General features: G+C 37.0%; 1 protein-coding gene across 4 annotated transcripts in view; it reads left to right on the forward strand.

The window, feature by feature from the left end:
• Positions 1-26343, forward strand: part of EPHA6 (EPH receptor A6) — a 519018-nt gene that overhangs the window by 355133 nt on the left and 137542 nt on the right. For 3 of the 4 annotated variants that reach the window (XM_062597081.1, XM_062597066.1, XM_062597075.1), the window contains 3 exons: positions 11116-11163; positions 11585-11747; positions 23157-23265. In XM_062597081.1, coding sequence (XP_062453065.1) covers positions 11116-11163; positions 11585-11747; positions 23157-23265 — 320 coding nt within the window. The remainder of the gene's footprint in view (positions 1-11115; positions 11164-11584; positions 11748-23156; positions 23266-26343) is intronic. The other variant, XM_062597058.1, reaches the window with a different exon arrangement.

Consider the following 26343-nt stretch of genomic DNA (forward strand, 5'->3'; position numbering starts at 1 on the left):
ATGGTCCTTCCTTTGCCTGTCAGGGATTTCAGCTTAGTTCAGATTTGTTTTCTAAACAGATCCTTGTAATTACTCTCCTAAGTTTACCTTAAGTTTGTTAATCATCTGGAACTATGAAGTGCAAGGTTTTTAGCAAGTGTATTTTTCAGGAAGATTAATGTATATTTCTAATTATTGTAATTTTTCTTGTCACTCTATATTACCACGAGAATTTACCTCATCCTGTTGGTCATTTTGTAATCAGATAGCAGTCAATATTAAAAGCGCAATTTGGAACCTATGAGTGCATCTCTTCTCTAATACGTTCCAAATTTTATTGTTGGCATTCAAATTAATACATATGTTAATACATATGTTATCTTCCAAAAGAAAATAATACACAAAATGTTTTGAAGATAAAGAAGCTTTAAGATAGAGACTTCCTGAGTTTCCCAGACATAGTAATTCTAATAATTTCCATGTAATTCTCCTCATCTACAACAATCTAAGTGAGTTGAGAAACAAGATGTGACTAGGGGCAATAAGCATTTGGAGATTATATTATAGGAATAATTGTATTGTGGAAAAAATAATTTTTGAGAATTGTTAAGAACAAATTAGTTGTGAGTGGAATAAATGCAATATAAATCAAAGGCAACTTCCATAAATTAGAGCTATAGGGGCTATATTTTTCTTGGAAAACATAGGCAGTAGGTACAAATTCCACAGTTTGCTGTTATTTGACTTTAATTAATTCTATTTGAACTAATTAATCACATATTGACTATACCTAGTAATTACCTACTGTTTCACTTTTAAAGTATATCCAACATTAAAGTTCAGTTTATCTTGGGAGTAATTAACTGCCATCATGGCTAATTCCTTGAAAAAAATGGGAAGGGGACTGGAGACTTACTTTTGTGATGGTCCAGAGGTAGGATTAATGAAAATGCCTCGCTTCAAAAGTTGTGGCCATTCCTTTAAAATAATACTGCTTCCTCTGTAGGTCATCTTGTGTATAGCCTTCTAACTAATGTATCTAGGACAGAAAAGTGTAACCAAGTAGTCTCTTTTTATTTTTGGTACTTTTATTTAAACATTAATGATGTATAAATAATAGAACTGAGAATCTTCTTTACTTTAGTGTGGTATTTATTAAGATTTGACATTGTGCTTTAGTGCAGAAGAGAAAGACCTTGTCCCTGTGGTGTATAGATTGCATCTCTGTTAGTATTTTCTCCTATTAGAGTATAGTTCTCCAAAAAATGCTAAGCATGTTTTTATGGTTTAAGCACAGAATTTTCTTGTAGCACAATGGATATAAACTACAAAATCTATGCGAAAAGGGCTGATAGTAAATTCAGTTAGTGTCTCCATGGATTCTTCCTGCACACATACATTTGGAAGTTTTAAGTATACAGGTATGTCTTCAGCTGGCAGAAGCCTCTGAAAATCCTTTCTCTAGTGTCAATTTAAGAAGGCTTTTCAGTTACTCAGGACTCGATGAGTTGTATACCTTGATTGTCATTAATAAAATAAACCAGAGACAGAGTAAATAGCAATTGAGGGTAATTCCTTGAGCTTCTGTTAAGTATTTTAAATGATAGAAAGTGGTATTTGGTTATCTTTTCCATTGTCAAAATAAGTACTGATAGTATTTTGAATAAAGCCATGTTTTTCTTTCCCAATCAAACATTAACAGTGACAAATCTTGTATGACTGAAAGTGACTGAATATCAGGGCTTTACTGGTAAAGTTAATCTAAAGATTACTTGATCATTACAAGCAAAAATCAGCATTTCAGCTTGTATATTTCCATTAATCTGTGTTTGCACTAAATATTGTTAGTTCGGTATACTTTTTCTCACCCATAAATTTAACCTCTTTGATCACAGCATGAATCTAAAATGATAAAATGTCATCACATTTTGATTAGTCTTTATCACTACCTTACCACATATATGTGCACAAAGTCTTCATTTCTGTGCTGTTTCTTTCTGAAAAAAAGGTGAGGGAAGGGGGAAGTTAGCAGCATGTTCAGGTAGAGGTGGCCTGTGGAGGTTTATCTATTTGCTTGAAAGCTTTAAGTGTCATCAGAGGTATTCCCTTTCTTTGGAGCATATGAGAAAAACTGATAATATACATCATGTTAGTATAACTTCTGGATGTTGATTGTATATAACATTCATTAATAAAGTAGCTACCTTTAGTGACACATAATGAAGAATTATTGGTTAATCTGATGATGTCATACAACAGAAATGTTTCATTACAGCTTATGTTGTAATGAAATGGTGGAACAGATGCAGAAAGCTCTTCATTATTTTTTATACTCTGATCCTGCCACCCCATTAAATCAGTTTGTCTAGTCTCAGATAATTAGCACTATTGTAACTTCTGTTCAGTCAGATTGGCGGCTTTCATTTACAAAGCCTGGGAAAGGAGACAGAGGTTGCTTCCAATGAAGAATAATATTCCTTTAGATATGAGAGAATATTTTGATCATAAAACCAAGTACAGAAATATGATATGTAGTGTTGGCTACAAGAACGAGTCTGATTCTGAAAGGTACTGTTTTCATGGGAGACTATGGACCCTCTCTGTTTTTCAAAATCAGAATTGAATCAATTGACAAGAGTAGCACAAACAATAATAAAACTACAATTTCCTTAGAAATAGAGACAGTATTTTCAAAGTTTATAGTATAATTCTATGTTTAAATTGGGCAGATAGTCTTAGGTTCTATATCTGATTGAGTAATAATGTTGACATTGCTTGTCATTCGCATAATATTTATGTTTTAGACATGGATTTTCACAAAGAAAAATTTACAGTAGAATTCACAGAATGTTGAGGTTGGAAGGGACCTCTGGGCGTCATCTAGTCCAACACCCATGCTCAAGCAGGGTCACCTAGAGCATGTTAGACAGCATCGCGTCCAGATGGGCTTTGAATCTCTCCAGAGAAGGAGACTCCACAACCTCTCAGGGCAGCTTGTGTCAGTGCTCTGTCACTCTCACAGTAAAGAGTTTTTCCTCATATTCAGGCAGAACTTTCTGGGTTTCAATTTATGCCTGTTGCCTCTTGTCCTGTTGCTTAGCATCACTGAAAAGAGTCTTCCCCATCTTCTTGACACTCTCCCTTAAGCTATTTGTAGACATTGATAAGCTCAGGGCCCTCTCAGTCTTCTCTTCTCCAGGCTAAACAGGCCCAATGAACATGCAAGAGTTCTTATTTCCTCATACAATGAGCAGTTATTTGAGTACATTATATTAGATTCACTCCTTTAACATTAAAGCTTCAGAATATGGGTTCTCAGATATACTTCAAGTCCTATGCTTTGTAAAGATCACAATGCTGCTTTAATGATAATGTGAAGGATCAAAACATTTCTCGTACTTCTTTTATATCAGCCCAGAGCCTTATATACTGGCCACCAATTTGATTACTGCTTATGTGCAAAGGGAAAATATATCAATATCAGTGAAACTTTTCTTTTCTTTCACAAATTCTTTAGAAGTCCTCTGTAGTTTTCAATAAATGTAGTCCTTGACATTTCCCATGACCTATCACAAAGCGTACTGTGGCTCTATTTTAGCCCATAAAACTGTGGGAAGAGGGTGCAGGACAGCAGGGCTGATATATGTCTAAATCTTGCCCCAGTGTAAAATGAGGATGGGGCAAAGCATGCACCTCAGTGCAAGGGTGCATCCAGGAAATACAACCCTGTCCTGTAGTTTAGATTAGTTTATGAACCATACAAGATCCATACAAGATTAAGTAGTGTAAAGAATGAAACAAATCATCCCATACTTCTCTGCGCACTGGAATTGTGTTGTTTTCTTCTGAGACTCTCTTTAGCCTCTTTGGGAACAAGCATGGCAGAGTGAGTAGCCAACATTGAAAGCCAAAGCTTCCAGGCCACCACCATCCACCTCAAACTGTGTCTCTATGGGAAAAACCCTAGCTTTCCAGGCACACGGCAGATCTTGTGACTACAATGAGAGAGTCTTGGCAAAATCATCTTTGATCCTTGAGGACTTTTCTCTCTGTATCTCCAGCTGTGTGCCTGTCACAACCTATAGGAAAAGATTACCTGGTATTTCATATACATAATTGTGTTTCCAAAGGCTAATGTGACCTGAAACTTTCCAAAAGGATCTGAAAATATAGTCAATAATATTCTGTTATTTCAGTGAGACAAGCTGAAATAGAAGAAAATGAACATGACATGAATGTAAATTTTACTAGACCTCTCCTTGTCCACTTCCTAATATTTCCTTTAAGAAGTAAAAGCCTGAAGCTTGTCCTGTTAATGGTCGTGGAGGTTTATCACCTTTTCCAAAGAAAATATTCTTTTGGCAAACAACTTTCTTGTTGATAATTACATTTGGAGGGAAGGGAAGAGTTGTATTTTCCCCCACAACATACACACACACAAAAGGCAGCAAGTATCGCAATTATTGTCTTGGGTACATTTTTATAGGCATTGTAGAATATTCATTTGGACTCTAGCAGTATGCAACCGATGCAAAATACTAAGTAGTGCCTTCTTGGCCAGAACATCTAGTGGTCAATAAATTCATCCACTTTTCTCCTGCGCAGAAAATTGGATAATTTCCAATGCAGTATCAGCAGAGCCTTAAACTGTAAGGTCATTCAGCCAATTTCAAATATATATGGGCTTGTGGTGCCTGTCCTTCTGTAAATTTTGGAAGAAGGCCAGAGCCCCCTTTCAGTCTCAAGCACAGCCAAATTTGTCATTGCCGTAGGTGACTGCTAGCTGATTGAGTACCACAAAGCTCTGTGCACTTCTCTCAGTACTGAACTTAGTACTTTTTCCATACCTCATCATGAAGCATTATTTAATGCTAACAGTCCCACAGCGTAATTGAGTTGTTTTTCAGGAATTAATATCACTGCTGTATAAAAACGAAATATTCCAAAATAACCTTATTTCTGCACCTGTGTTAGGTCTATCTACACAAATACCATGGAAAGTATTTCAAGTCTGGCACTGAACTTTATTACAAAGCAGGGAAAATTTGTCTTGGCCTCCACTGTGGCATCGGATGGTATTTCAGAGGAATATAGTAGTCTTTGGAAGCCGAAATCCTCACAGTGGCTTTGAAATTACCTGGTGGTAGAGATTCAGCTGTCAGCTGCCATTACGCTTTGGAGATTTGTCTTCTGTGTGAACCCAGGCAGAACTGGCTCCCTTCTTCCTGTGAAACCTTCACACGAAACGCTGCTAAGTTGCGAACATTTTTTTTTTTTGGCCTCGTGTTTGAGTACTGCTCTCCTCTGACGCCTGCTGCTGGAGCCTGTGTCCCAGATGCACCTAGGTGGCAGGAGTCGTTGTGTCCCTCCTCCTCCCCCCGCTTCCTTTGCTATCATAGATCCAGCCCTCCTGCCTGCGTGGCAGCAGTATTACTTTTATGAGCGTAGGCCTGGGCTTGCAGACCTCGTGATGGATGGAGTCGGAGGCTGGCGCAAGGCAAGAGCAATATTTCCCCCTGCTGATCCCCCAGGAACAGGCGGGGAGACGGAGGGAGCAACTCGGCGGCCATTACGTGTGAGCGAAGCGCCCGCCAGCACCCTGAAGGGTCGGGGCTGAAATGGCTGCTGGGCCGGCAGGTGCCACCTTCGCTGCCCCCGCGACAGCTTAGCTTTAATTTGATACTCGGCATTTAGCTTCATTGAAGGAAAATCAATTTTTGGTTCTTTTTTTTTTCCTGTTCCTGTAATTCAGAAAGAGAGGAAGGAATAAATTCACCAAATTGAAAGAAAGAAGACAGAGAAAAGACAGGGCAAGGATTTGATGGTAAAGTGTTTGATCGTTGCTCTCCTGAAACTTGTAACTGAACTTGTCTCTCTGCTGAATATTGTGATAAAAGTAATCTAGACAGAGTCAAGTTTCAACTTTCAGTAATAGTTACAGTTTCCTGGAAAGTTAGCATGATTTTCAAAGAAAAGGGTTGATTCAGATTACAAAGATTGTTTGTCGGAGTCACTGTGTGAAAAAAGGTATTTGAAAGCAAATGCATATCACTGGCTGAAATCCTTCCCGTGTCTTCTACTTTGCCACTGTGTTTTTTGAAAAAAGTTGTATTTCTAGACAAATAATTCATCATCTTTTTTTTCTTATGACACAATGCATTGAATGACAGAATACAATAAAATATAAGCTACAAACATCAGCTTCTATAAGACCATATTGTGGTTGTCTAAAAACATGATATTTTCTTGTTACATTCTGAAAAAAAATAAACACATTGATCAGTTACTGAAATGTTTTTCCATCCTTATCATCCTAAAAATTGCAACTGGACAATCCAGACTTAGTAGTTAAACGTTAGGTTCAAATACCTGAAAAACATGATCATTTTAATCTGCAGGATCTGAACGGAGCTGTCTGCTAATGTTTATTCAGCATTTCTGTGTATTAAGGGTTGACAAAGTTTTCTGTAATGCAGAAACTTTTCTACTTCCTTAAAAAAATTACCTCAATTTTTAGTTACAGTTTTGAAGGTTGAACAAATTTGTAATAACCTTTCTGTACTACTATATAAACCGCAAAAACCAGAAGCCAATTATTCATTTTCTATTAATTTGCCAAGTAAAGTCTTCCAGAATTAATTTAAGTGTTACCAGCCACAAATGATGATTCACTGACAATAGTGAAAATGTTTTATTTCAATAGATTTTTCACATTTTCAAATATTCCTCATATAATGTAACTGATGATCTGAAAATAATCAAACATGGAATGGATTGATTTTTTCCTTTGATTTGAGCCATCATTAGCAAGAAAGAAAAATAAAAATTGTTCCTTCAGTTGTTGAAGGAGCAAATATGTTGTTGGCAATGCTTGGCACTTTGTCCTACCAAAATGTATCACTGTAAGTGGAGGTAAATTTTGGAAAATGTTGGTATTTAAATCTCTGGTGCATAAGAGTTATCAGGGTAAAGAATTAAACAGTACCATGGGAAATTATTTTTATAAATTTCTGTGCTATCATGTTTTCTCAAATCCCATACCTCTTAGCTGCGAAGGAAGTTGTAGGTTTTATTTGTTAAAACTACACCAGAATTATTCTTATAATCCGCTCCCCCAGAGTCCTTTACCTGATGGTCTGCCACGACGCTCTGAGAAAACAGCGTAAGCCTACTGACATTTATTGCTGTCTTTATTGATCCGTGGAAAGCCATTTCTCCAATCATCCTGGAATGAAAAAAAGCCTCACGTTTCTTAGGGATGCAACTGAGTTTGTTGATTAAATGTTACCATCACAGTTCTTGTTACCTGCATTATCTTTGACCAGACTAAAAATAAAAGCTATACTTGATCAGGGCCTGCTTGGCAACCCTGCCTAGGGACCCTCTAGACCCCAAGTGCTGTGTACTACACAAGGAACATTTAGCTTTTGATAAATATATATAGTATAAAATGATCTTTAGAATTTGAAAGGTTGAATTTGTAGGATAATCCAGAACAGAAATTCTACAAGGCAGATGATTGAGAGCAACTCTGGGAATACATTTCAAGTATATTTCAGTGGCAGCCAAAGCAATTTCTGTATAAAGTTTGCAGGGTCTTTTGGCTTCAGTGGTGCTGTATAAACACATTGTTCAGTTAAAACCCACAATACTTCGCCTCAAGTAGGAAAGTGGTCTAGGGAAAGGAAATGACCTTCAACTGCTACATCCAAATTACAGCCAAGTCTCAAGGGCAAGGAACCAGACCAAAAGCCTCATGCCATCTAATCAAATCAATCATTTGTTATTAGTGTGGTTACGATAATACTAACACTTGTCCAAAATATTCAGCTATTCAAAATATTCAGCTCATTCTCAATAACATTGAAGCTGATATTTACAAACTTTCTAGCATCTCTCCCTTCTCCTGATGTTACGCTCACCCTTCCAGTACCTGCTTCTTCCCCAACACTGATGGTGCTAGTTTTCCTGCAGAGAAAGGGAGAGAGGCTGCAGTGAGTTGCTGGTGCTCTCAGTTCTTCCATGGGAGGATGCTGAAGAAACATGGCCCACTAGTTCTTTCCTCATTTGTCCAAAAATTTGTAGTTCTATCCACATTTTAGTTTATTTTGCATATTTTACGTAAGTCAGATGCTTGTTCTTTGCTTTCTGTTATTCCTAAATATTTTTTGTTTAGTTTTATCTAGCTCCCAATGTTGTGTTCCTTAGTGGCCAGTTCCATAGTGGCCAGTAGCCACTATGCTTGTAGTGCTGGAAACTCTTGCCTTTTTGTGCCTACGTTTTCAAGGCCTCATTATCTTTGCTTTTATTTTTGTGGGCCCCTTATAACATCTCCTGTTTTTCTTTAACAGCCTTCAAACTGGGATGTCAGGCAACATAACTAATGTTTTATTAGCACAGTCTGGTCATGCTTGGATCCTTATTCTAGGGTTGTTGCATTATGTCACACTACAAAAGTAACAAATCATTAGAAGATCTGTATGTATATATGTAGATAAATATAGCTGTAGATATAATAATGGTTTTGATAAATACTTGGTATTAATATTTATCTGTTATATCACCAGTACCACTGTTGCATTATCAAAACTGCTTTACAGTACAGCAAATACAGCTATTCAGAAGTCATTCTCAGTTCTTGGCTGCTACTGGCCTTCCAGCATCTCTCCCTTCTCCTGGTGTTATGCTCACAGTCTTCTACAGTAAATCTTAGTATTGGATCCTGGGGACTCTACATTACTTTTGACAAAATTTCCATTTCCATCTTCCTCAGAAGGAACCCCACTTTCTTTTTCCAGTTCCATCAAATTATTCTGAAAGCTTATTTCTACAATCTCTCCAGCAGGTCAGAATAAACCAGTAAATTATAAAAAAAGTACTCCATCTCGAGCTACGAGGTTGTCTGAGGAAAGGCTTTCAGCTATTACACCATACAGTGAAATCCCTTAAGTGCTGGTATCCTCCTTATGTTACAGGCTGATGAGCCTAAACAAAAATTTCTGGTGTTTCAGTAAAGCCTCTACTTACTGGTGTCTGGGCCATGAAAAAAAGGAGCTGTCCTGCTCCCATGTTTGAAAACCCAAACCTGCACGTAGCTAGTTGCAAAACCTTTGGACTGAAACATACTAACATCGATATAAAACAAGCATCTGCTGTTTACCTAGCCATTAATTAATATATCCGGAAACTTTTCTTCCTCGGATGTCATTTCCTTACCTGGATTAAAGTATGAAAACAGAGGCTTGGACTGGTCCTGCACTTAGCAGGGAGAATCACAAACCTAGGGCTGTACCTACGATTTCAGTCGTGCAATTCAATGGAGGTCTTAGGACAGTGCAAAAGCAGGCGCCATTTTTCCTGATTCTTGATTGATTTTGAGCTGGTTGCTAGCTTTTGTTGAAAAACTCAATCCCTTTGGGCTGAAGTTTATACAGTTTGATCAGCAGCCTCATTACTAAATAATTTCAGGTCTTATTGTGTTCTCCATGATTGCAGAACCTGTCAAAGTAATATGTTAAGGTGTATGATCTCCCTAGAGATGAAGGTCCCTGGAAGCTGCATGTGAAATAAAACTGTGGAATAGAAATTAACTATTCATGACACACTGGATGTTTGTGAAATGTTTATAAAGATGTATAGAAACTCCTCTGTATGTGTTGGAGTTGGACTAGATGATCTCTAAAGGTCTCTTCCAAATTTAGACGTTCCATGTGAGTTCTCTATTTCCTTACAAATCAGAAAATAAATCTATTATACATTTTTTGCTCAAATACGTGCTATTTTTCAAGCTAAAGCAAGCTTAATCTCAAACAAACAAAAAAAAAATCTATCACCTTAACAGCTTGGCCTTATGTCAGAAGAAAATAGACATTTTCTGAAATTTCTCAGAAAAATGAAAGTTTAAGAACCACCAAACTATTCAAAGCAAAGTTATAATATTTCAAGTGTCTGAGAGAGTTTTTTTGATATTTATAAAAGTTGATAGGTTGTATATTGATTGTACTCCACATCCATAAGACTACATGCACTTTATGTCTTAATATTTCAATTTAAATATACTCTTTGCTATTTCAAAATTTGGTTATAAACTGTAGAACACATCAGCCTTACTACAGGTTCTCATATTATCTCCATTGTTTAAATTAAGCAGTAAATGCAGTTATTTTGGATACTGGTGATTGTTTCCTACCTTCCTGTTCTTCTGTCACTTAACAGAATTGTTAGGGTTTTTTGTGTATTTTTTATAAAATTTGATTTTCTTGGCCATCTCCTTATATGCCTATGAGGGAAATACTGATATACTTTGTGTCATATGCTACTGTGATTCTGTTATACCATGACTGAGTTTGACGGAGTGTGTTTAATGTTTGTTTTATGTAAAAAAATACATGTATGTTATTCAGAAGAGTCTAGTAGAATCTAACTAAGACCTATTTTTCTCCTGGCTATATTTATTATGTGAACCAGATTGTTTCCTTATTAACAGGCTGGAAACATTATTTGAATAATTTGCATGTACCCTAATATTGCTGCATAATATAATAAATGAATATGGTGCCCTATAACACACAATGGCTTAATAATCCCACAATTGGATTATTGAGCGTATGGCAAGGACAGCTCTGTCCAAGTGCAAGTCTGGGGACAAAGCCCCCTATGACACAATAAATGTAACCTTAAGGCAACATATTGCAGATTCCTGATTTATCAAGTGATAATTACTAGTGAAAGGTAATAAACACTCAGTTTTTTAATTCACTCCCTCATGTATAAGCGTACAAGTGTCACCAACAACCCGTCTAGTAAAGCTGCACATTGTATTTGAGCAGCAAGCGATGTGGCTGATCTCTGGCCTTCAGCAGCTGGTCTTCAGTGGCTCTGCACACCACAATTCCCAGTGACTTCTGCAGAAGTAGGGAGTCCTCAACAGACACCTGAGATCAACTGCTGGGAGATTAACACGGGAACGTTACAGAGAGTATTTCTCCTTTTAGTGTGTGTAAGGGAATTTCATGTACAACTACATCACAGCTACCTGGAAAGAAATCAAATTCAAGAGCAGTGGAACAGTGTAACCATGCTAGACATTTACAAACTTTAAAGAAAAAGTTAATTTTTATTTTCTTTTACCCACAGGTCTACCCACGGATAGCGCCGGCATTTTGGCACTACCTGCGGGTAGAAGTGAGTAGCGGGTATTTGAATACTCCCACATCTTTACTTTACAGTTTACTAGTGTTTACTGAACTCCTAACTTGTCCATTGTGCAAAAATAATTAGCTGCCTGTGTAGCTGCCATTTACTGTGAATGTAGTCTTGTACTAATCCATATTGTTTTAACTACAATATAATTACTAACCCAAGTCACAAAGATGTGATGTGTTCATAAGCAAGACTAAGGACAAAAAATTGGAATCTAAGTCAAGGCCGTATAACACATTGTGATTATAGCACAGTCAAAGTACTGAAATCCATACTTGCACCACCTTTTATAAACACATTTTACATTCATGAGAAGAATGTAGAGCTTTAGTTCTGCTGTATCATTTTGGCAAAGTTTGTACAACTCAGCTTGATACCATTTCTCCCCTCTTTTGTCCCTCAGGAGCATGAGCAGCTCAGCTATTCCTCCACAAGGTCCAAGGCTCCAAGCGTTATCATCACAGGTCTCAAGCCAGCCACCAAGTATATATTTCATATCAGAGTCAGGACGGCAGCAGGATACAGCGGCTATAGCCAGAAGTTTGAATTTGAAACTGGAGATGAAAGTAAGTTTTACTGAAGGGGAAAAAAATCAAGTGCAATAAAAGTAGCATTTAATTCTAAAGCAGTCAGGCATTGGGACTTTGAATGGCTAAATCCCTACTGTACACTTATCACAGAATGGCCACTGCTATATAAGACTCAGCCCTGCACTTCTAGTTTGTCTTTTTCTCTCTTTTGTTTTTTTTTTTGTTCTTTTGTTTTTTTGTTGTTTTTCTTGGGTTTTTTTTGGGGGGGGGGTGTTCTGAGGAACAAATGGGATTTATTCAGCTGTGATTGCAGCCGAAGGAGTGTTTTCTGCTGCAAGTCTTCCCCCATATCATTTCTTCACTCAAAAGCCAACCTTTTAACATCTGGTAATATCCCAAGTAAACTTGTATGTTTCATAAGCCCAGCAGCTTTGCGCGAACTCCTAGAACACTGTGATGGTCTTTTCCCTATAGTCTGTAGCACTCCCAGAATCTACAGATAAAACCATGTAAACTTTTACATGTGTTTCTACTCAACCAATAAGCGTAGTAAACATGTCAGTAAGAAGCAGAAAAAAATAAATATTCCTCAGGAACATAGAAAAAGGCTTGACTCATTCTCTGAATAACTTTATAATGAAATCAGATATTGCCCTGCACATTCAGAGAAACTGCAAGCAAGGTATTTGCAAGCATTTGAGATAAAATTAGAGTAGTAGATACAACATTAAAACACTCACTAATGAAATTACTTTAATTAACCAATTATGTATACCATGTTTTTCATTAGTGGTTTAGAATTCAAGTTGCTTAAGCTAAAGTACAGACTCAAAACTCTCTGTAAGTGTTTTCAAGGGCACCCATGGGTCTGTGTTCCATTTTAATTTATTCTTAGCTTCTATGTCAAAAATGTTTTAGGGAGAGATTTCCAAGTACTTAATGCCTAATTGGATTTTTAAAATTTTCTAGGCCCTTAAGCCATTTGGTTTGAATAGAACTTAAGCACCTGGGTCTTTTCAAGAATTCTAGTAGATCCTATCCATGTCTTTTGAAGCATTGCTGGATGGAATCTGGCCTTCAGGCACACAGGGGTATAACTCATATCAAAAGTAAATGGAATTGAAACCTCTATGAACCTCAGTCAGACCTGTGAAAATGTGACTTACCCATTTAAATCATGAAGACTGTTGTTCCTGTGACATTTCTTTCATTGCTAAAGCAACATTTCTTGGGAGTGGGATCCCATCCACTCCTTCCCCACTCAGCATCTCCTTCTCAGTTACACTAATACAACTATCTCTTGGGCTGCACAATGAGCTGGAGAAGGACATTAATCTAATTTTAAAATAATTTTTTACATGGATGGGAACAAGTAATTGAAAGAGCTAGAGATAAAAGAGATGACAATTTTTTAAGCTGACCACTGCTACTAAAACCAGTGACTCTGGAACCTTACACACTTTTGAAAAATGTGTTTGTAGTCCTTTAAGCAAAGTAGTTTAGGCTTGAATTGAAATAATTTAGACACAGGTGTCATTGTGAATGTTGATGCGTTATTATTTCATCCTTCCATAAGATCTCATTCCAAATATCTGAGATCTGAAGCAGTTCAAATCCCTGTAGATGTAAATAGTGTCATAGTGCCAAGGAACACCACTGTTACAATGCTGACTTTATATATTGGACTAGCTTCTTTAGCTCCACAGCCGCAAGGCATAGGACAAAAAGAACTAAGAATAGTATTGTGAAACACATAAAAAGTAGTGTAGAAACCTGAGTTGTTCTCTGAACTCACTGGATATTGAGGATGACTAGCAATGGTACATGGTTTAGCCTTCCGTTGTAAGATAAAAAACAGGTAATAGGTTAATGTGGTTTTTTATGATGCTACTGTGAGTTTCTCTCAGCATTTACTTGTAAGCCTTAATACCACAGCAAAACTAATATGAGTTGTTATGTTATTCAGTGCTGAAAAGGAAATGACAGATTAATTTACATATAATTTATTCGTTCAAATTTGTATCTTATTTTGGATAAGCACTGAATTTTCTGATATAAGAAGAAAGATATCACATTCTGTGATATGTTTTCTGAAAATTCTCTGTATAGTAATAATTTGTAGCCCATGGGTTTCTAAATAGATGTCTGCTTACTGCACGGGAACACAAGGTTCCTACAGAAACAGAGCTCTGTTGAAGAGAATATATTTCAAATCTTAACACTCTTAAACATTTATTGACTATCAAGTACTTCTAAGAATTTAGTGTGAATCTTGGTAGTGAAACATGAATACATATTATATAGTTGTTATTTATCAAATTTCATTGCGTAGGCTTGTGCCTGACTAGAAGTATTTAATTTATTATAAAAATAAATCATTGTGTGATTGAAAGAAAATGTACGCAGAGAAGTCCTTGAGGTCAAGTGAGATGGAGTTAGAAAGAAATTCTACATTTCAGTTTAAAATGGTATCTGGAGCTAGATAAAGACTTCAGTTTAATTAAAACAGTAGTTCAAAGAACTATTACAACTGTGGTCTTATTCAAATATTGCTACGGTGCTGCTTTAGATTTCGAAGGGAAAAAAGGGCAAAGTGAGTACCTGGTGGTAAATATTACTTTTTTCAAATGGAAGCAGCCCTCAGTGACCAATCAAATGGTAGTCTGTTACTGTCCAAATATCTTACTTCCTCAAAGCAGTATTTTTAAAATAGGCCTGTTCTAAATTTTAAAGTCATATTAGATGATTATGATCATTCAGTTGAACCTCTTGTGTGTTACAGGCCAAACTTCTGTAATCCTGTAACTTTTCCAGCCAGTTTATAACAATAGATTGAAATGTAACAACTCTTATACACATAGACTTTTTGATTTATAGTCTTCCAGTGATGGGGAGCTCACTGTATTTATAGATTCATCATTCTAGTGATCGTTATTAAAAGTTTGCACCTTATTTTTACTCTGAATTTATTTTTAGCATATATTTTGTCCCATTTTTGTTCTAAATTTATTTTATTTATAGATCTAAGATTAGCACTTCCTGTGTCAAATGGAGCGTTGTCTTACCCAGCTGAATAACTAGCACACAGCAACATTTTTGTCATTAATGTTGCATTTCAAGAGGCTGACCTACATTTAGATGTAGGATTTGAAGCTTCTGTTAGACTGCCTAGTTATATAACATATACATATCAGCATGTAAATGATAAATTTTCCTTGCTGTTGTGCACTTGTCTTACAAACCACTCCAAGTCAAGCTGTGTAGTAATCTGTCTTCATCATTTAATACTTCAGCAATTTGTAGTTTAGCTGAAAAAGTTCTAATTTTTTAATATATATTCTTCTCCATTATTCTGGAAGATACCAAATAATGTTAGGCCAAGATAGACTATTACAGCCCCCTCCTTCCATTAGAAATGAGTTACTTGATGAAAATTCCACATTTACAGTTACTTTTTTTGTGGTCTTTTTGTGCTCTGACTACTTTTTGTAGCCAAATTTTAATCAATTTAGTATGAGCTTTACTGTCTTCATATAATATTTTCATCAGAAAGATGGTAAGGACAGAGTCATAAAAAGTCTGTGTTATTAACAGCAACTTTGTCAACCAATAATCTCACGAAAATAAACAAAAAATATTTTAAAAGTAGCGTATTTGATAAAAATCGTTATCAATTGACATTAGTTACTAACATACTTCAACTGTGTACACATTATGTATTAGCATCTAGAAAAGAATTGTGGGACCAGCTGCAAGTAAACAACCAAGGTTACTCCATTTACCTGCTTAAATATTGGCACAATTTGTTGACAGATAGTGGTACAATGAGCAATCCATAATTAGTGTTTTTCTTTACGGATTCTAAAGAACCTAGACAAGTTCTAAAAAGTGTGATGGTACAAATGTTGATTCTTAATTTGTAAGACATGTATAAGTAATTCTAAAACCAGATTGCCTTTGATAGCAGAGTACCATCACACTTGCAGCAGTATACGAGTTGAAATGTGATCTGTGCTGCTACAGTCATATAGGATAAAATTAGATCCATCATTACTTGGATCACAAAATTTTGGAATGATTATTAATGCTGGTGCATGAAGCAGAAACAAGACCAACCCTGTAGGAGTAATTAAAAAAAATAAGTTAATTAATCATGCAATGCTGAGCTGCTTCCCAGGAAGCACCCTTGCTTGCCAGATACTAGACTGAGGTGACCATTGCTTGGGGAGTGTTTTGTTGGAGAACTCATCTCCCTGCTGTAGAGACCAATAAATGAAACATCCAAAAAGGTAAAGTTTGTAGTTCATGAGAGGAAATGCTGTTATCTAAAAGAGTCAGGAAAATTCTCTTTTAAAGGAAGAAGGAATGGATGAACAGATGAGGTCGGGGGGGGGCCTTCCACTGTTAAAGCTAAGTTACTGCTGGGAAATTTCAATGTAACAGCTTTGCAAAGCATAGTAACTACTGCTTTTGAGCTTATTCGTTACTGACATTTTATTCAGTCTCCATGTTTCAGAACCTTACATGCAAAGTACCTCTGACAAAACTGACAAGGTTTCATACATTCCTGCACACACACATATGTAGCTATACGTGGCTATAAATTGAAGCATAACTTCACTCTTACTTATTTCCTGCTTTTGTGTATCAGGAATGCCAGGTATCTGACTCACCACAGAAAACTCCAGCCCTTCCTAGGATAGATATTCTGACAATAAAAACCCATTTGTCCCAAGACAAACATGCTTTAATCTCTTAGTGTTTTCTCTCTCCCTCGTTATTTTGCTCCCCTCCTTTTCTTAAACTATGTGCTTACACAGTACTTTTTTTAATATTTAATTATTCAAAGCATTCTTTTTTTCTTGAGGAATGTTCTTTATCACCTCAAAGGCCCTTGTGCCTAGAGGAATTTTGTAAAATACTGAACAATTTATAACTGTTAGGCAGTGGAGTGTTCTCATGTAGAACTCTCTTGTGCAGCAGTTGTTCTAAACAGAGGGTGTTTTACCACATCAGTCTTCTCATCTCAGCAGCAGGAAAAGTTTTTTTTTTTTTTTTTTTTTTTTTTTTTTTTTTTTTTTTCCCTGGGGTATCAAGCTCAGGGGTGCCATGCCTTTGTAGTGGAATGGCTGTGTCCTCATGGCACGTTATTTGGCTGGGTACCCATGTGGCCCTGCGACATACTGTGTCATTTTTGCAATTTCAGATATCTGAGATCATGAAAGGGCTGTGTCATAGCTGTGTCATATTTTTTTAACATAGTGTTGAAAGATTTATGGAAATAGGACATTTGAGAGTGTAAAACTTGCTCAGTTCGTGCTGAAGGCAGCTTACTGCAGTGTGTGGCCTGATGTGGTGCACTGGGGCTGGAACTTGGGGTGATCTACAGTGTCAGTTGGACACAAATTTCTTGTTAAAGGCAACTAGTTGGCTTATTTGAGAAGGGAACCAAGGGGCAAACTAGCATGTGCACAGTGTGGACTAGCACTTAGGCTGCACAGAGGGTGACCCAAACTGATAAATATAGACACAAGGCAATTTTTAATCCAAAAGCAGTGAGAACTTTTGAATGCTTCAAATAAATAGTATTAAAAACAACAACAAAGTTATGTCGGTAAACAATAGCTTTAAATTCTTTAACATAGGCACAGGTGGTGCTTTTCCTGTATTGCCAGATCTGGTGAATTCTCATATCTTCCTCCTCTTCCCACATCTACATTTGTCTTTTAACTTTTCGTCCTCAGATAATAGTACCTTGGATTTGCAACTCCAGTTTGATCTAGCCTCAATTCCCTTCTTTCCAGAACTCCAAAACTCAGGAGAGGCATTCTGAGTCATTGATTCTGACAGAGGTCTAGTATTGTTTAAAGTAGGTGCGCTGATTCATGCCAGAAGGATGTTCCTAGGATATTTAAAATACATTGGATTGGCAATGTAGAATAGAGATTTTTTTGTTAGGGTGTGTGATGTTTTGACAATATTAAATGAAGTTTCTGGGTAAAAACAGACAAACGAGACTTCACATATCACCTGTCTGAAAACTGTCTTGTTGAATCTATACCTATGTCTGCCTCAGTCTTACTGTAATCTTGAAGTATTTCTGATTATGTTTTTTATTTTCATCCATTTGCACTTCAGATATGACTTTGGCCCATCTGATTTCCCTGCTTTATGTGCCAAGAAGCCCTGGGGACTTTACTTTTTCTTTGCATTTCCTAGTCAAGTACAACATCCTTTCTCAGATCTTCCTGCACAGGCTTTCCATTCATCCAGTGGTCAAGCAGAAACACTTAGAGAAAGGCTTTTCAAGCCAGTATATATCACAAAGCTTTATGCTCGTATGTTAGTGATACCATTAGTTTTCCCTTTTAAAAGTCCTTTTCAAGATTGCCTTTCCATACCCCTCCTTCAGTTGGAGCCCATCGGCTCACTGGAGCACAGGAACTGCAGCACTTCTGAAGGCTTAAAGGTTACCTAATTATACTTCATACTTTTCTTTCCTATTGTTCTTAAGACCTGTTGTTTACAATACCTTGTAAATCCATCTGACAGTCAGCTCCTGTTTATTAGAGCTGCAGTCCTCACCATCCACATTTATCTGTCTTACAGCTACTCACTATTATCTGTCTAGCTGCCTTTCCGTCACTTTTCTATCTTTCACTCTGCTGGAAGGTCCGCTTTCTGATAGATGTCAAATTAAAATAACTAAAGCATGTAGCTAAGAGACAGAACTGAGCTGGTGTTATGGTTTCCAGCCCTTTTATACCAAATCCACAACTTTTGACAGATTTTGCAGAAATTTGTTCCAAAAAATGAAAGGAAAAAGAAGGAGCTGGAAGATTTTCTCTTTTTATCCTCCTGTCCTGTGGTTAAAACTTTTGCATCCAGTCTGCCCAGTGAAGAAGTGGAGAAGCCTTGGGATAGTTCCCTCCAGCCTGGAGAGGACAAAAAGCTCCTTCTCCACAGATTTGAGTGAAAAACCTGGAGAGGAGCTGAGACAGAGCTTGAAAGTGAAGAGCAAATGGTGAGGACAGAATGTATCCCAGGCTGGATGTGAACTGAGGAGCAGAACTAGGTACAGAAAGAATTTCTGGGCATGGTGTTAAGCAAGAAAGGAAGAAGGAATGATGCTATTAGGCACTCATGTATTGGGAGGATGTGAGTGAACAGTTTATCTTGACAATGTGCTTCTGGACATATGTATGATACATGATGTAGTTTTAGAATCAATTCACCATTTTGACTAATCATATTAGTTGCAGCTATGCTATATTTGAAGGATCATGACATCTAAGCATTGTAGCATACTATCTAATCATCTGCTGAGATAAGGAGTAAATCCTCTCTTATCTTAATCTTGTGCTATTCATTTTTAAAGTATATTTTTGTCAAAATGAACTTATCGAACTGATGGGTAGACATAATGATCCATACTACCAGATAAAAGAACAGTCAGCCCCATAAGATAAGCTCCCTCATGAGACTTCTCCAAAGCAGAAATCTGGGAAACAAGTTCTCCTTTGTGTCCAAGCAGCAGCAAGGTAATCATAGCAAATCCTAATCCTTTTTGGAGAAGAGAACAGGGACAAGAGGATAGGGACAAGGGGAACTAAGTTGGTGGTAGTCTTCCATTGGCACTGCTAGCAGTATCATACTCCTGTTCCACCAATAGTTCCCCACCACCTCCCCCATAAATTTAACTTTCAGATAGAATATGGCCGCACGCATGAAACAGCCACATTTGTCCCTGTGGTCACAGAACTGCTAATTGTCCCTATACAGGAGGACCTGTTTGTGTGGTACTATATGATCCCATGATTTAGCAGAGGGATGAAATAAGGTTGCAGAAACTTGCTTAGCTTTGCAACTGTTAATAATTGTTTTTCTGTACTGCATAATTGAGAATACTGGGGAGAAACAGAGGGACATACACCAATGTGCCCAGCTGATGGAGAGAAAAAAATGAAGGAAAGAAAAGCAGGAAATAGCAAAAGAGAATCAAGAACATGCATGACAGAAACATCATGCATCTTGAAGCTCTGGCTGTTTACAATTTAAACATTACCTTGATTAAGAGAAAAAGGGCAAAATGAAAAAAGATATAACAGACAGACTGGGGACATGAGCTGAATTTAACTCAGAATGGCAAATGCCTAAATAGACTTCTCTTTTCAAGAATGTTGTAAAAATATTAATTATTGTGTTTGCTTTATTACCATCTTCTCACTGCCTAGATAGTGTTTCCTGTAGCATTTTGCCTGTGTATGAGAAGGAGTCTGTATGTGTGCACATGTGTCTTCTTGTTTATGTATGTTGCTCACTGCACTGTGCCTTTATTGATTTCTAGAAGAATCACGTCAAGAAAAAATAAGTATTTCCATCATTTTGCTTTACATGCCTCTCTGTCAGTTTTTAACAAATCCACATTTTCCAATTATATTTGTCTGTCATTTGACATTTTTATCTGACAAGTAAATTAAGGTCATTGGGAAGTTACAGACTTGAGAGCCCCTTTGTAGTGATTTGGCTACTTGAAAAAAATCCTAATACATTGGACTCTGGCATCTCTGCCGACACAGTAGAACAGAAACAAGAGAAACAGAATGATTGCTGTTTAGGAATGTACAGTCTCAGCTAAAAATCGTATTGCTTAGAGGTGGAAAGAACTAAGTTGATATGAAATTTGTCCCCCTTCGTGAACTTGACTGTAGTTCCTGATAGAAAATATATGTTATTAAACTGATAGGTTGCATTTGTTTTAGCTAGAACACCAGCAAGTAGCAGCCCCATCCAGCAGAAATGATCCAGGAAACCTGTCCTTTTTCATCTCAATAGCTAGCAGAATGTTTATTTGGACCGTGGAATCAGTTCCTTCATTTGTACCCTGAACTTTAATTCTCATGAAGAAAGCCCTGGGTTGTCTCCTTGATAATGAAGTCTGTTGAGCAAAATCACAGCTAATTTATCTGAGCCCTTGGTTCACTTTTCTCCTGCTGAATTCATTACTTTTGCACGCCTCTTCTTCCTAGCAGAAAAAAGAGAGCTGCAACGTGTCCCATTCCATCCCCACCCTGCTTCTCAAACAGTAGCAAAATATACTCATTTAAAATTTCCTCCTCCTTTTACAGCTTAAAACTCTTCCGATCTTTAAAAATATTTGTGACATTTATACCCTTGCTAGTTTGAAAATAGTACTCAAAGTTTGAACAGAGAGCCTGAAATTACTGTTATTATTTACAGTTACTTGTGTGGCATCATATTTTGTTAAGTTGTATTTTCTCAAGTGAATCTGATTCAATGAAATATATTATGATGCAGAGTCCAGAATCCATTCCCATATTGCTAGCTAGCGTTTTGGAGATTTGCTATTCACTGAGTATTTGATAATGGGTTTTGATACATTATTTATTGGAAGATTTATGTATTTAACTTCTCCGTGGAGAGTTTATGACCACAAATACTGAATGCATTGTAATTTACTGCCTGTGCGTATCTCCATTAAATTATATAGGCAGAAAGTTGTTTTTGCTGAAAATTGGACATAAAGTACTTAAATTACTATTGTTTTTATTTGCTTTACTGTTGTCACAAAGCCAATTAATAGTGCTAATTTCTAAACCACTCACAAATATTATGTAGAAGCCAATTTTTTTTTAGAAACAGCTTTTTATGAGGCTTTGAGCAGCAATGTGTGCATTATACTCTGTTTTATCAATTGTGAAGTGAAAGATTATAGCTTACTGAATGTTCTGTTTGCAGAAACGTAGGTGGTTCCCTAAACTTTAATCATCTTGTGCCCAAGCAGAGCTGAAGATTTTGTTTATAGAACAGTTTACAGGTTTACAAAATCAGAGTTGCTTTCTTGATGAATCCAAAGATTTTTTTCTATTTTGCATTTACTACTCTTGCCAGAGGTCATAGAATAGAATCATTTATTCCTCTTTCAGAACACTGTTATGTTTTTTACATAGAAACTGAAAGTATGATTTAGATAAACATGACATTTGGTGAAAATGTTCAAGCATAACCAAGTTTACTTCAAGAACTAGAATTTTGGAGTCACAAGTCAGGAGATAAAAAATGGAGCCTAATTCTGTTCCCACTCATGCAGTACTTGCACAGTCAGGAGCAACCTGGCTGTAAATAGATACTTTGGCACTGTTAATATTTAATATTGTAAAGAATAAAATAAGAAACAGATGAAATCTATAGAGACAAGATAATTTTCTGTGGTCTTTTTTGACTCCTGAATGTCCTGCAAAAAGTAGTAAGAAAAACATGAGGCATAAGCAAATTGATTATTTTTTTCAACTACAGTGACACCAAGAATATGTTATAGGTAAAACTGTATAAATTCCATGACAATAAAACTAACCAGAGGACATAGAGTCTGTCACATGTTAAGTATATTTTTTCTGTGCTGCCTTCTACAGAACCCGGTTACTATTACCTGTATACATAGCACTGCTACTAACTTCCCTGGGACAACTGAATGAAGAATGCTCTAAATCTGATACAGGGTTAAGATAAACAAACAACTACCTTGTAGTTTTGTGTCCAAAATCCTACCAATCTCAAACTTTGGTAAATTGGAAGTGACTGATAATTCACTTCTCGTTTTTTATTTTCATTTTAAAAAGCTCAAACCCTGGAAATCACAGAATTCCCAGTTATTAGAAAAGGACACTGATGCAGCAGAGGTTGTGTACATATTAAGATCCCACAGATCTTGTTTTGGACCTTTGATTTATGTATTTTTTTTAAGTTTAAAAAAGTACTTGCCATACCAAAACATTTACTGTGTAATTTTATTTTTATTTCCAAATTAGAATTAAGTTATGATATTGTTATCATTAAAAGGATGATAAAATCTCATATTTCTATTTTTGCCTGTTACCATAAGATGTATAGAGTCTTTCAAATACAGGCCTGGACTTTCATTCTCTTAAGAATAGGTGCATCTGAGTACTTAGTTTACAGTGCATGTACTGATTGCAAGAAGGAGAAGCTTTCTGGAAATGAATAATGGGCAATTGATGCTTGTGGACTCTGTCAAGAATTACATATCCTAAACATGTACAATGTTACAGCGTAACTGTTTTAGTTCTGTGGTTACTGTCTATTTTTATGAACTGAGAACCTACAGACTGTTTTAGATAAAAACAAGTAGGCAGATCAGTAGTGGTACAATGTTTGACCTATTCCATGTGCTATATTCCTTACTTGTAAAAAATCTTCTCTCCTTCATAAGTGGACATGCGTTAAGACTGTTCACTTCACAGGCAGATTCCCATCCCATGCGCTTGTTAAGCACCAAGGAAACCATTGTAGGTTTCAGGGTAATTGCAGCTTTGGACCAGTGATTCATCCAGTCTGCATGAATCTCAGGTGCTTTAGGTGGAGTTTTAACTTCTTTTTTTCTGTGTGTGTGTGCTTCTGTTTCAGCTTCCGATATGGCTGCGGAGCAGGGGCAGATTCTTGTAATTGCCACTGCTGCTGTCGGTGGATTCACTCTCCTGGTCATCCTAACTTTGTTCTTCCTAATCACTGGGAGGTAATTAATGCTACACCATTCTCATTTACTCAGGATTAGAGTCATCCAAAAGAGAGAAGTCGTAATAGTTAACTCAGTAAACCACATTTTTACTGCTAAAAGACAGGTTAGAAATAGTGGAGCTAATGTCATCTTTGTTCAGCACTGCTTGCATTCACAGTTCTGTTGTGAGTCTTGTGGCATGTTGTTTTTCTTGAACTCAAGTTTGGGGAGAGACATGATTATGTGAAAATAGAAAATAGCTTTGCTGTTTTTGAAATAACTTTCTTGCCTTCTTTTTTACAGAGCAAGAATTTAAAAATAAAATCCACCTGCCCCCTCAAGGCTCAGACATTAAAATCTCATAACTTTCTGTCAGTTCCACAGCTTTGGGGGGCTTAACTTTAGGATTTTTGATGGCTTGAAGTTGGCAATATAGCTTGCTAAAGGCCAGTTGAGTGGCCTTTTAATTATTTTGCTACATTACATTTGTAGGGAAAAAATAATATACGACTATGTGTATATTTTATATACACCCTTCTGCATCTGTGAAGAGAAAAATGTAGAAATAACAAAATGAAATTGAGCTAAGGAAAGCTTTACTCTCAAATACTAGGATGATTCTACTGCCTGTGATATCATTTGAGACTGCAAAATAGCCTCCTAAAGGTTCTATTTAACTGCAGGGGTTAAAATTGGATTGGACATATCCCAATTATATCTACATTAGAGCAATACTGTTGCACTGGTAGGGGAATTCACTGGTCTAGACAATGATTTTTTTTTTTAATGATTTCTCTTATATCTGCAGTTGTTTCCATCCTTTTAGAACAATGCTAATTTGCCCACCTTCCTTCATTTGATATGTTGATCAGGATCAAATAATGACATTATGTTAATTGGAGGGGAAAGTATTTTGATTTGAAGGGCCAGATGCCATGCTCAATTACATACCGAAAGTTTGAAGGAACTCACCAATTCTTAATGGACTTACTAAATAATGCAGGTAGAGATCAGAATATCAGTCCTTGCCAGAGCTCAGATTCTCACATACATAAATGCTTTCATGGTATTCTTTTTTCTTTTTCACTGAGCCTCAGGGTGTTTTCCATGTGGCTTCTAGAGTTCTGCTTCCACCAGGAAACAAAGCAGAATTTACAAGGACAAAGGCAATAGGTTCCCATCTTCTCTGTGAGACATTAGTGGCACCACATTGCAACCATGGGTCAAGAAGGCCTTAAAAAACACCAATATTCTGTAAAGATATGGGACTTCCATGCAGAGGGAGCTGGGCTCCTAGCTCCTGCAGTAAGCTCTGTAGGCAGGTTTGTAGGCATGCTCTGGCCCCTGTCTACCCTTTCCATGCTCTTCACATCTCCCCTCTCCCTCCTTCAGACACAAAAACACACAAGTGGAAGCCTCTATGTGAGGAAGATTCTCCTTGGAGTTTCCTTCTCACCTAACTTTGGGAAGAAATGATCCATAGTTTGGCTGGAATTTTGCACTATTTCTCACCTCATTTGAAATCTATATTTACCCTTAGGGAAGAGACAGCACTCTGCTGAATGTGATAATGACCATTGCAGACTGGACTGATGACAATAGGCAGTGCCACTCTTTCAGATTTAAGTTGTTGTTTTGTCGTTACAGCATTATCTCTCACTGAAAAAAAAGTGAAGTTCTACCAATGTAGGTTGCAGGTTTTATTTGCAGTATGCCAGCACTACAGTAGCTGTTATTATGTGAATTGATGTAGTCTCTGCTAAGTAACCGAACCAGTTGTTCTGACACTCCACTGAAGTTAATGGGAGTAGTTAACATTGGAATATATTGTGTCCTTCAATAATCCTAAAATGTAAGGAAATATTCCTACGACTAGCTGTGATTACAAACAGACAAATGTTAGACCCTTTCAGGGGAAGGAGGAGCTACACAGGCAAAGATAAACTCTTGAAGAAACAATTGTGTAGAATCCCAGGTGGAATTCCTGAAACATCACAGGAATGCTTGCCCTGGAAAGCACTCAATAAATTCAATAAGGAAAAAATTATAGAAATGAACATTCCTGAGTTCTTCCTGCTTTTATTCCTCCTGTTTGCTAATGTTAAGGATATCCAAAATTCTTTTAGCTTGTCTTTCTAACATCATAGTGAGTGAGACTATTGCAGTTGCGTAAGGTATGAATTCATTCCGATGTGTTGCTTAAACGCAGTGATGAATGCATTCAACAGAAGACAGAGCAAGAAAGTTTGAATAAATACTCAATTTAGTGTAGGATTGGAGGCAAATTTTGGCGTGAAAGTGGGATTGGTACCCTACAGATGTGCTCTGCTTCACTGTTTAGAATTAGCAATTTGATGAGCTGTTGAGTCACAAGGCTGCTGATGAGTCTATTCATATTGGAGAGGCTGGGTGAAATGAGCACCTGCCTCTGCACTTCCCTGCGTGATTATCCACCAGGAGCAAGCAGGAAGCACGGCTGTCAAATGGAGACAGAAAAATGAAAGCGACACCGACTCTGAGGCACAGAATGTGCAGGGAGATGAGGGTCTTGGCTAAATTTCAGGAAAAGCAGTGTTAAAGCTCAGTATGATTTATTCTTATCATTAGAGAAATTATACATGTCTGACTGTTCAGTAGCTAATAATAATGTGAAACGGGAAGCTGGAACTGAAAGACTCCGTTACTATTGATTACTCAGTGGGCTTCTGTATTCAAACTTCAGGCTACATACATGCTTGAGAGAACTGTACAGGGTTAAAGCTTGTTTCCTTGACTGGGTTCCTCTGGGAAAGCTCTTTAAGTGGAAGAGCTTTTGTTCAATATTTTTCATGGTAGTTAGACCCTACAGACCAGTTGTCCAGGTCCTGAGAGTGTCACTGGCACACTTAGCAGTCCCAGCAACAGTTGTACACTCTCAAGTTCACCAGAGAGGCTGAGAATCCAGAGTTTACTGTTTCCCTCCATAAGGGTGCATAACCACAAAAACAAGTGCCCTGCAAATAACAAGTAATCATGATAGTTTACAAAGTTACCACCTTACAAGTGTTCATCATCTGCTCTAGAGCAATGAATGAATTTTTGAGTGATCCTAGCCTG

Source organism: Rhea pennata, chromosome 1 (genome assembly GCF_028389875.1).
Source record: "Rhea pennata isolate bPtePen1 chromosome 1, bPtePen1.pri, whole genome shotgun sequence".
Taxonomy (NCBI): Eukaryota; Metazoa; Chordata; class Aves; order Rheiformes; family Rheidae; genus Rhea; species Rhea pennata.